Below are 11988 nucleotides of genomic sequence, written 5' to 3'. Positions count from 1 at the left end.
TCTGTGAAATGGGGAAAACTGTGCGTGCTTGGTGATTCTGCACGTGGAGCGCGCTGGGTCGCAGAGACGTCAGTGTTGCGGTCCCACACCTCCAGTACCCCACCTTCCCGCGGCCCCCACCCCGGGGCTCCCGGGCTCCAAGCGCGGCTCTGGCTCCTAAGTGCGTCACGGGCACCGGCCGCACTCCACAGGCGGCCAGGGCGAGGCTGGCACGGGGCCAGCGCGGGCCAGGCCAGGGGCGCTGAGCCGTCTCCGGGGCGGGGACCCGGGCGTGGAAGGCGCTAAAGTTGCGCGGCCCTCGGCGCGCTGTTGGGGGCGCCCTCCGCGGCGGGCAGCGCGCCAGGGACCGGCCTCCGCAGCTCTGGGCGCGAGAGGCTACACTTTCCCTTCGCCCCCCGCCCTCGTTTCCTCCCGCGCGGCCGCAGCGGAGATTTCCTCTCGGGGAAACCACGCGGACTCTTCCCGGGGCTCCTCGCCCCGCCCCAGTTCTCCGCCCCCTCCTCTTTGCTGGGGAGCCGGTGCTAGCCCGCGGCGGGGAGGAAGCTCTGGCAGCCTGGGCCAGGAGGTGGCAGGGGGCCGCGGAGCCGCTGGCTACCAACTCGCCCTGCCATGTGACGCCGCCCTCCGCCCAGCGACCCCCCGCGCGCCCCGGGCCCGCGCCCGCGCTCTGTCGCGCCGCGCACCATGCTCCTGCCGGGACACGCGCGCCCACCGCCAGCGCCCCAGCCAGCACAGCATCCCGGCCTCCGCAGGCAGGCAGAGCCTCCCGGGCAGCTCCTGCGACTCTTCTACTGCACCGTCCTGGTTTGCTCCAAAGAGATCGCAGCGCTCACGGACTTCTCCGGTAAGAAGCGACCTCCCTCGCTGTGCACCCCCGGCGCCGCGGGGCGCCCAGGTGAGCCCTCGGTTGGGGGCAGGCGCTCGAGGGGGCAAGGCCGGGTTGGTTTAAAGTTGGAGCGCGCTCAGAGCCAGTTTTCTTGCCTGATAATAGGAGCCCTTAGCATATTCAGTAGCTGCGCATGTGGGATGGTGGCAGGGGAGCCCCCCCCCCCGAGAAGGAAGGGTGGGTAGGGTATTTGGAGTTTTTCCCTCAATGAGTTGACCTCCTCGTCAATTTCCCAGGGTCAGGGACCCGACTCCGATGGATGCGGGTCGGCTTAAAATACCTTAAACTGAGCCCTGTGCCGCGCTCAGCGCTGTTGGAACACGTGTTGTGGTCCACGCTGCACTTGGTTTGCTCTCCGCATAGGCCGGGTGTGCCCCAGCCAGCCTCTCAGGTGCCCACGTAAGGAATCCAGCCCAGAGGACCCTTGACCTGAAGTCTGCGCCGACCGGCACGAGGGAAGCCCAAGGGGATGGGAGGTCTGGTGGAGATGCTGTAAGAAGATGAGTAGAAGCTTACGGAACAGAGAGTAGACTGAGGGGTAGGACTTGACCGCCAAAAGGCACCAGCGTCCCCCACCTCCATCCCCATTGCCTGTCCCCTATCGCCTTAACAAAAAACTAACGACTTCCCCCTCCCAGTAAAGGATGAGGCTTTTCTTTGGGGGGATTGCGACCAAGGCTTCCGCAGCTGATCTCAGATAGTTCTGGCGCTGTAGGTGTGGCGCAGCAAAGTGAGAGAAGTTTCTGGGTTGACGAGGGCTATAGGAGCCGCATTCTTACGTTACGACCGCGCTTGCTTAGAGTAACAACGTCCTTGCCATTGTATCGGACCTGAGTCTCCGTCTGGCGAGGTTGGAGGCCTTTCACCCTTTCCTCGCCCCTGCCCTGCCCAGGAAGCAGCTCTGAATCCTACTCTTCCCCTTCTCCAGCATCTCCTGCCAAGTCCAGGCTTCCCGCATCCCTGCCTGAGGGTCTTTTGCGGTATAATCACGGCAAACAGGAGTCGTTCCTCAGCCCTATTTGTGCAGTAGACTAGTACATGGCAGGGGACACTGGCAAATCAGAAGCTGAGTTGGGTTTCTAGTTTACTTACAGAGAATGTCATTGTTAGCTGAGAGCCCTTGGGTCAGAGTTTCTTTGCTTTGAATATTTAATATCAAGGCAGTGTTTCCACCTAGCAAAGGAAGCCAAGATATGTCTATTTGGCAAGGAAACTGTGGTCCTTAAAATCCAGCACCACGGGATCAGAGCGCCATGGTAAATGTGCTGGGAAACTGCCGAATAGCGAGTGCTATTGACTTTTTTTTTGGTAATAGAACTTTCTGGGCTGCTAGGAGAGTTCTCTCTTTGCTGGTTTAAGCTATGGAAAGCAGTTCTGAGTTCAGCCACCATCAAGCCCTGAATATTGTTAAGGAAAGAACTGAAAGCCAACAAGCCCTTCTTTTGTGACATCATCGTAACTGAACAAATATTGCTTTAGGTAAATCGCGGTGTAACCATTAGATTGTTTTCCTAGATTAAAGACACTTAGAGTTTATTTCTTTAGTGGAGCAGTTGCAGTCCTTGAAGCAGTCTATAGGTTACCACCCAGGTTTGGAATTGTCTGTACGGAGCAACTGTTCCAGAGGGTGAACTTGAGCTCTCAAACAGGGATGCTCTGCTCTGGGAAATGGATGCTTTCATACATGTTTTTCTAAATGACTAAACAATAAAAGGAATTTTCTCCTGCTTTGGATGGGAACCTAAATTTCAGGGTTTAAAACTCCCTGAGCCAGTGTTGGGTCGGCGGTGATATTTCCAGGTGCATCCACGAGGAGTTCCCATGTTTCCTCTGGGCAGCCTTGCTCTTGTGATGTGAAGACCAGGGAGAAAGTGCTCGGGAGCCTTTTGGGAAGAAGAAAAGAAAAATAAGGTTCTCTGAAACCACAGACACACTCAGGTTTAGATCTAAATTCTATCTTGTGTGGAGTCGGGGAAATATTAGAAAAGGCTCGGGGAGAAAGATGAAGTCTTCAAAGTTGATTCATTTGATTTGAAACTTCATGAACCTTTAGGGACCCCGTAACCATGTGACATACGGCATCGAGGAAAACTCCTAAGCTCCGAAGATGACAGTCTGAGGGTTCAGTTGAATGTTTTCGTTGAAGCAGTGCATCCTGATCACGTGACTCCAACACACACCTCCGCCCCTGCCACCCCCCACTGTAGCCTCAAAGCCTGATGCCTGCTTTCCTGGGGACAGGAGGTCCTATTCCTGCACTTGGAGGGGTGTGTAGAAATCAGTGCCTGAAAAAAGACAGTGGACCCTCCCTGTCGGAGCCTGACAGCAATAGCTGAGGACTGGAGAGCACCATTTGACAATGTAGTTACTTGCTTGTTTTTCTAAACAAGGAAACATCAAAAAGCCAGACAGAGGGAGGGTGGAGGGAACTTGGCACCCCCTTCAACCTTCCTGAAGAAGGGGATGGAAGAAGGATGGTGAATCCAGGTGAAAGAAAGTGTCAAAATGAAAGGGGTCCCAGCTATGGTCTGTACAGTACGGGGCCTCCAGGGAGACGAACGGTGCAGAGTTTTGGAAAGTTACTTAAGCCTTTCTCTTCTTTGCAACTCTTCCCTGAGCTCTTTACCGAGGCCGTCAGCTGCTGTAGTTTTCCTGGGTCATTGATTTTTTTGGCCCCAGGGATTCCAGCATCGGATCTCACTCTTAATAAGCCAGAGGCTGCATCGGGGCCTGCGTCTCCCCCTCCGTGCTCATGACTTGTGTAATCACCTCCAAGCCTGCTAGGAAACAGGCTCCCTAAACACCCCCTTCCCTCTCCTCCCTGAAGACGTTGAGATGCTGCCAGCGGCCACTGGAAGGCTATCATCACTGCATTAAAAACACATCCCAGGAAGGCAAGAACAGTTCATGCAGAATCACTGCCTCTGATCCTTAAGCCCGAACTCAAATGTGCTTGGCTTTCATCCATTTTCCTCTGGGATGGTCTTCTGTTCTTTTGACTGCATTCCCAAATTGAGGATTTAGCCTGAGAGGTCCAAACTGATCACTGATTTTTTTTTTTTTTTTAATAGAAATGTCATGTCAGCATCATCTTTGTTCAAAGAACAAGGCAGGATGAGGGCAGAGGGGAGGGAGGGGTGCCATTTTGGTTCCAGCCATAAAACGCTAAGGACCCTCTACATTTGGTCCTGCTTTAAAGCGGGATGTTCCAGTGCGTCCCTGAACTTAGTTTGCCGTGTCCCTCAGGTCTTGTTCATGTTTTTGGTGGTTTACTCTTTGCCGAGAGCAGGCACAGCCTTCTCCATCTGCTCTTCCCTTTCTCCCTCTTCTGTTCTGTTTTGTGTTTTTTCTTTTTTTCCTTTCTTTTCTTTCTTCTCAAAGAAGTTCAAAGTGATGGATGGGCTGATGGGCAGAGAGGGAAGGAAAGGATAGAAAATTCATCCCTTGGATTCCTAGAACACTCTTGACTTTTGACAAAGTCGTCATGACCATATGTTTACATGTTTGGTTTTACCCTAGGACACGTAGTGGTAAATGTGGGAAGCGGAAAGGAAAGGAGGTGAGAAACCAGGGGAGCAGAGCAGCTTTTAAGGCCTTCCTTGTACCCAGATGTCCTCAGACCTCAAAGAAGGGGCACTGCACGAGAGAAGTGGGTCTCTGGGCTGACGTTCTGCCTCCCGCCCCCGGGAATCAGTAGCCCAAGCAAACAAGATGTGGGGCTTGTTATCAGATCATTTGCAGCCCAGCAAATAAGCCCCATCCTAGCTCCTATTTCATTGGTCAGGAATTTCAGAATGTGGAAAAATGGTCATTCAGTTGATCTTGGGGGCTGGGGGGTGGGAACTTGGTCGTGATGGAGTTGTCCATGTAGCAGAGGTTGAACCTTCCTGTTCTGTTCAGAGAGGCAGTGGGTCTCAACCCCGGCTGCACACTAGAACTGCTGGAGTCTAAACAACTGTACGGATGCTCTAGCAGCAACTCAAGGCATCTGATTTAATTGATCTGGGAGATCCAGGCATTGGTCTCTTTTTCAAAGCCCCCAGGCAATTCTAGTGCACAGCCAGAGGTGAGAACCATTGCTCTGGTGTCAGAGGGCAGGGCTGCCTCCTGTCTTTGTGTCAGTTCATCCAGGGGGACACGGGCATGACGGGGTCTCCCTTCACCCCCACCCCGCACCCCAGGGCTCACCACCAGGGAGACCAGGATGTATTTTCCCAGCTCTTAGTTTGCCACTGCATCCCAGCACACACGTATGCACACACTTATACATACATGCACGTGTGCCTATGTGCACACGCACAGCTCTTCTTTTTAATATACCTTGGTCACATCATCCTTTAATTCAGGATTGTCTTCATTTTCAAAACTTTTATGAAGCGAAAAGCCAGCTCGTAACGAAAGAAAAAACAAAGCAAATGTCTGCAGGAGTTGTCCAGCTGTCACAGAAGAAGAGGGATGAAGCGTAAGTGTCTCAAAGGGCTCGTCTGTTTCCATGGAAAGTAACAACGTTTGAAAAGTGTTCTCCCAGCTCTTTCTGTAGCCGAGAAGAGGAGTCTGGGTAAAGGAGTGGTCCTGTTATTAATGGCTTTGGTCTCCCAGGCGCTTTATTGGAAAGGGCAGCCTAGTAGCCATTTCAAGGAAGGAACAGAAAGGAAGGGAGTAAAAGTTAATTGAGCACAGGGTTATCTGATTTCATCCTCATAGCGACACTGTGAGGTGAGTAGTAGTGTCACTTTACCCAGCCTCAGAGAGGTTAAGTGACTTGCCCAAGACCTCCCAGCTAGGAAGCAGAGCAGAGGCAGACCCTAACTCCAGCCCAGGACTGGGGCCAGGCTGGGGGGCTTGGCCCGTGTGGGTGCTGAGTGGGGGACAAAGCCAGAGAAAAAGTGCCACAATTTGCTTAACCTTTCTGTATAGTCCTTGGATTGACCGTGGTGGTTTCAGTTGCCCTCTGAGTAGACTGACCTTTTCCCATTCCTTCCTTCCACATCTTCTCATCACAGTTCATCCGTAGTCGGTACAGGCACAAGGTGATGAGTGGATACAGGAGAAGAATGTTAGAACTTCTGTTCTTTTCTATTTGTTTCTTTTCTATCTTTAAAAAAGAAGTTTTGCTTATAATTAACATAAAGTTGAGGGAGTTCCCTGGCTGTCCAGTGGTTAGGACTTGGTGCTTTCACTGCCGTGGCCCATGTTCAATCCCTGGTCAGGGAACTAAGATCCCATAAGCCATGCCATGTGGCCAAAAACAAAAACTAAAAACAAAAAAAACCCATACAAGTCGACAGTAGAACAGTACGTAATCTCTTTTTTTAAAAATTTATTTTATTGAAGTATAGCTGATTTATAACATAATTTCTAAATGTAATATAGTGGAGAAATGTTCTCAAAATATTTTTACTGATGGGGCTCATGATCTAAAACACTTGGAGGCCACTGGTCTTCTCAGCCATCCTGTCAGCACCTTTAAAATTCTTGAAAAGGCACCGCTTTGGAAATAACATACACTGAAAGAGCACCTGCCCCCATGTGACCCAGCCCCTCCCCTGCCACGCCCACTACCCCAGTTAACAACTGCTGGTAAAATTTAGAGGCAGGATGTGAATCCCGTGACTGTCTTGTCTCAAAAATCCATACTCCTGTCATTCAAGCTAAGTAATGGACGTGGAAGCTGGGGGCGAGGCATTCTGAACTTTTATGATACTTGGCCACTATTTTATTTTATTTTATTTTATTTTTAAAATTTATTTATTTATTTATGGCTGTGTTGGGTCTTCATTGCTGTGCACGAGCTTTCTTTAGTTGTGGTGCGCGGGCTTCTCATTGTCGTGGCTTCCCTTCTCGCGGAGCACGGGCTCTCGGCACGCAGGCTTCAGTAGCTGTGGCACTTGGGCTCAGTAGTTGTGGCTTGCGGGTTCGAGAGCTCAGGCTCAGTATTTGTGGTGCACAGACTTAGTCGCTCCACGGCATGTGAGATCTTCCCAGGCCAGGGCTCGAACCCATGTCCCTTGCATTGGCAGGCGGATTCTTAACCACTGTGCCACCAGGGAAGCCCTCAGCCACTATTTTAATGAGGCTGATGTGTTTGTATCTTTCCGGAAGGAAATAGCTTCCCTGAATAGCATCAGTCCTAGAGTCACCTAGATTTTAGCGATAGAAGGAGACTCTCAGATGGGAGGGTGCCTGACCAAGTGATTCTAATCTGTTTTCTCTGAGCTTCTCTCCTTCCCTGTGGGGTCTCTAATTCTGCTACCCCTTAGCTGGCCCCCATGTGTGCACCATCTCAGTTTAAACTCTGACCCATCGTAAGGGGTATATTCTTTACTTGGTTCCCTTAGCACAAGTAAGAGAAGTTAGCTAAAAATACTATAGCGTATCAAGAACATAAAGCACTGTGTGCCGCACAGCGCTTTAAGAACTTCATGTTCATTAACTCATTTAATCCTCACAATGCTACGAAGGGAATACTGCTATGATAAGTTGAAGAAATAGCATCAAGAGAGGCTAAGTAACTTTTGGGGATTTGAATGCAGGCAGCTTCTCTAATGCTAAAACAAATAAATTACAAGTTGTTTAAAACAGTGCCACTTCTGTAATGTTTATCTCTTAATATACCAGATCCAAAGCTTTAGTGAACTGGAAAATAAAGCTGGGAAAATTATCCAGAATGCCGCAAAAGAGATAAAGACACGGAAAAAAGTTTATAAGACATGGAAAATGGAATGAAGGTTCAACATACAGCTGATCAGTATTCCAGAAAGGGAGAATAGGGAAAATGAGGGAGAGGCAACACTCAAAGAGATAATACCTTAGAGTCAATTTTCAAGAGTTGATGAATGATCCAGATTCAAGCATCTCAAGCAAGATAAATAAAAATAAATTTATGCTTATCGTATTAAAACTACAAAATGCTAAAACAAAGTGACAGTTTTAAAACGATCATAGAGAAAAAAATTTTCATCTATAAAGGCTTGCCCATAACAGTGAGAGCCAGAAGCCAGTCAAATATTTTCCAGGTTCTGGGGAAAAAAAAAACTGTCAGTGCAGAGCTATATACCCAGCTAAACTATCTTCAAGAGTGAGTGTGAAATAAGGGCACGTTTACCACTAATAAATCCTTACTGAAAGAACTACTAAAGAATATACTTCCTGAAGAAGGACACTGAGTCTAGAAGGAAGGCTTGAGATATAAAGAAAAGAAATGATGAGCAAAGAAATGGTATAACTTCTAATGTACTTTACCTATATTTTTTGCTGTCCGCCTGCTTAGAGAGTGTCATTTCCTTGCCTTGATAGAGATGTTCTCTAAGATATCTTGTCCTTTTGGCAGCTAAAATCAAGAGATAGCTTTTTGACCCAGTTGAACTCTTCCACTGACTTATGACTTTCATCCTGAGGGTACCCAGTACTCCTTACCAGGTGGGCATCAGTTCCCTTGTGAGTACACAGTGGAAGGTCTGTATGAAAGAACAAGAAATGTTCTCAGGTCTTTCAGGTATCAGATGCTGTGCTAGGTATCATATAGGCCTACTCTAAAGAGTCAGTTCTGTCCTGAGAAAGCTTCTTTCTCAGTGGTTTCATAGTCACACAGATAACAAGCAGTTTGAGGGATGAAGGATAGATTTGGCAGGTCACATTCTCAAAATGGTACCCAAAGCACAGAGCCTGGAATTGAGGGTTTAGTAGTGTATCCATAGACCTACCAGATGACACTGCCCGTGTATAGGTTTTACATTTTCACACCTGCATTTCAGGACACCTGTATCACTTGCTCACTCAGGCTCCTGGAGATGAATTTCTCCTGCATTAACCAGTTAGGGAATGAAGCGATGCTTGGGGTCAGTTTCGACCTGAGAGTCAAGTTTTCTATACACAGAGAAGCAGGCAACATTAAAATTCAAAACTCAGGCCACTGACTCTGAAATGTATGTTTGCAAACTGTCTGATTTCATGTCTGCCTCAGATGTCCCATGAATACAAATCACCTCATTTGGGGTTGGAGGAGCAGGGAGGAAGAAACCTAAGAATGATCTCCAAAACAAATCTTTAATTCGGATGAGGATAATAGAATGTAATCCCATTTCAAGTCTGTCAGCATTCCTTTGATGATTACAAATGAGTCCCTTTTCCCCTGCAATGTGGGGGAATAATCTGGATAAAATAACCCTTTTTGTCTGTGAGGGCCTGAGCGATGCCTCCTCATGACAGCTTTCAGAGTAGTGTTTCAGAGTCTGAGAAGGGCGCTCTGCTACCAAGTCCTTCCCTTTCTACTCTTGACTTAGAAGATTTTTCCCTCTTTTCATGTTTGGCGGCTTCCGAAGGTCTCAGGCTTAGCAATCATAAATCAATCGTAGTACTGTACTCTGGAACGAGAGAGACCTGAGTCACGGAGCCCTTTCTCTTCTCTGTTTGTGCAGCGGGAGACAGGTGGAGATGAGAACGCACGATCTTATCTAGAAGGCCAATTTGTACAGCTTTTGAGGGATACACGTCAAGGAGTGCCTGCAATTATAGTCTCCTTTCTATTAAAAAAATGTACACTGACTCACGTTCAGGCTCACACACCTCTTTTCTGTCCATTTGATGGTGAAATTAAGGGACGGTCGTTTTTAAACACCTTCTTCTATTTTGGGAGGCCTAAACACACCTTCCAAAGCTAACAATGCCAAATGCTTTGTGGACAAGTCAGATCGGATATAAAGACTCAGGTGCCATCTGCAGCCTCAGCATGAAAAGGGGCCTCAAGGCCCCGGTGCTGCAGGACCTGCTGTGTGGAGTCTGTCCTTCAGGCTGTGGAGAATTCTACAGAGCAGAGCCTGTGGTCTTCTCTGTTTTGCCTCTTTAAACCTCAGTTTAAGTGTGAAGGTCCCTTTCTTCTGATTTACTTTTTTTTTTTTTTTTTTTTTAAGCAAAGGGCTCCAAGACTTTTGTCCCCAGGATTATGTGTAAACAGTGTTATGGTTCTCTAAAGCCATAAACCAGTGCTTTGAGGAAAAAGGTCTCCTCTTGTCGCAGACTTCTGCGTTTCTTTCTAGCTCTTCAAGGCAGGTTATTTGGGTTGTCAGTCTTCACCAAGAATGCCATGTGGTCCTTATAGTAGATGGCTGTCTTCACTCAAGGAGAATTTAGCTTGTCCTAATGTTTAATCTAAACCAGTGATTCTCAATGCTTAGTGAAATAAGACAGAGAAAGACAAATGCTATATGATATTTACTTATACATGGAATCTAAAAAATAATACACATGAACGTATATACAAAACAGAAACAGACTCACAGACTTAGAAAACAAACTAATGGTTACCAAAGAGCAGAGGGAAGCGGGGGAGGGATAAGTTAGGGGCATGGGATTAATAGATGCAAACTACTATACATAAAATAGATAAGCAACAGTTACTGTATAGCACTGGGAATTATACCCATTATCTTGTAATAAGTTGTAATGGATTCTAGTCGGCAAAAATACTGAAGCACCGTGCTGCACACCTGAAGCTAACACAATACTGTACATCAGCTATATCTCAGTAAAAAAAGAAAGAAGCCAGTGATTCGCAACCCAGGGAGACTTTGTCCCCCCAGGAATATTTGGCAATGTCTGGAGGCCGTTTGATTCTTCACAACTAGGGGTGCTATTGGCATCTAGTGAGTAGAAGCCGGGGTGCTGCTAAACGTCCTACAAGGCACAGGACAGCCACTACAGCAGGGAATGATCAGGTCCTCAGTCCTCATGCTGAGGTTGAGGAATGCTGGGTCCGACAAGACAACATGCCATGGCTTTATGTTCTACAAGTTTGGAATCTCAAAAAGGTGGGAACATTTTTTCAAAACCAAAGTTGAGTCTGGAAAACCTAGAGGTGGCTCCACGACGCTCTTTTCAAGGCCAGCTCGCCTCCTGCAGCCACCCAAAAGTGTTCAGTTCCTCAAAGCCAAGGACGTGGCAATCCAGGCACTGCTCTCATCCAGGTTTTTCTTCAGGCTCCCCTCAGCCCCAGCTTCCTCTCTGGAACTTGCCTGTGTCTTTGGCCCTTTTGTCCTCATTTCAAGCTCAAATACTAGCCATCGTTAACGTCACTCTAAAATAGCCCTCTGGACGCAGAGGTGTTTAGACTTGAAGTCGCTTGCTCGCTCGCAGTGCGAGGATGTGTTTGCAACACCTCTCAATTATTTCACAACTTCACTGAAACAATCCTAGGCGCGGGGCAGGATGGGGGGGCAATTCGATTTGAATTTTTAAAAGGAAGAGAGCAAGCCTTGAAAACCATGCTCAGATCTGCTTTTCCCTGGCTCCTCTCACTGCCTCCCCCTACTTTCCTCCTCCTCTGTTCCTGCTTCCCTTCTTCCTGCACCCTGTCTAACCGCCCCCCACCTCTGCATCCACAGACTGACAGCACATATACCCGCTGACATTTCTGTGCAACGTTGTGTCCCCATCTGTGCCGCCTGTTATATACTCTGTAAAGAGACCTGTTCAGAGATGGTTCTAAGAGTGTTAATTGCATGGATGAATCATCTATTACTATTTCAGTGCAACCCTGCCCACCCCTCTGTGCTGAATGTTATCACCTTATCAGGCCACATTTGAAGCTTCTGTGGTCATGGGACCGGGCATCATTGTAGGGACCACACTGAGTAGAAGGAGAATCAAACAGATTCCTCTGAAATGATAGCTACAACCCCTGCCCAGAGGCCACCAGACCGGCGGACAGCCAACCACTGTCAGAGCTTGCCTTTCTCTGTCACCCTTCTTTCAAACAGGTTGCAACACTAATTAAAATATTTCTTTCTTTCTGCCAAACACAGAGAAAATATAGTATTGTTTCCAAAAGAGCAGGCAGAGGCACCAGCAGGAATGGGTGTGCAATATTTGTAAAGTTTCGTGACTCAGTAACTCTGAATCTCCAAGCATTTTAAGAGCTTTGTCCAAAAAAAGGTCTATTGTGTGGCTTTTGGCACTGAAGAAAATAGCAGGCCTGTCAGAACTCTGTTTCAGATTTAATTTTAAAGTGGGTGATGTAAGAATGCCGTCCAATGGGAGGGCTTTGCTGCTGCTTCTCATTTCCGCCCATTTTGGTGTGACAGAACTTGAGTGTTCAGAATCCGTTT

At 48.0% G+C, this 11988-nt stretch overlaps 1 protein-coding gene across 3 annotated transcripts in view; it reads left to right on the top strand.

The window, feature by feature from the left end:
• The first annotated feature begins 263 nt into the window (after positions 1–263).
• Positions 264–11988, top strand: part of EVA1C (eva-1 homolog C) — an 83606-nt gene continuing 71881 nt past the window's right edge. The window contains exon 1 of one of the 3 annotated variants that reach the window (XM_030880765.3): positions 264–895. In XM_030880765.3, coding sequence (XP_030736625.1) covers positions 685–895 — 211 coding nt within the window. In that variant the 5' untranslated portion in view covers positions 264–684. The remainder of the gene's footprint in view (positions 896–11988) is intronic. The other 2 variants (XM_030880764.3, XM_030880766.3) reach the window with 2 other exon arrangements.

This window comes from Globicephala melas, chromosome 4 (assembly GCF_963455315.2).
Source record: "Globicephala melas chromosome 4, mGloMel1.2, whole genome shotgun sequence".
Classification (NCBI taxonomy): domain Eukaryota; kingdom Metazoa; phylum Chordata; class Mammalia; order Artiodactyla; family Delphinidae; genus Globicephala; species Globicephala melas.
The sequence above is the reverse complement of the archived record's forward strand: the minus strand, read 5'-3'. Positions and strand labels throughout refer to the sequence as shown.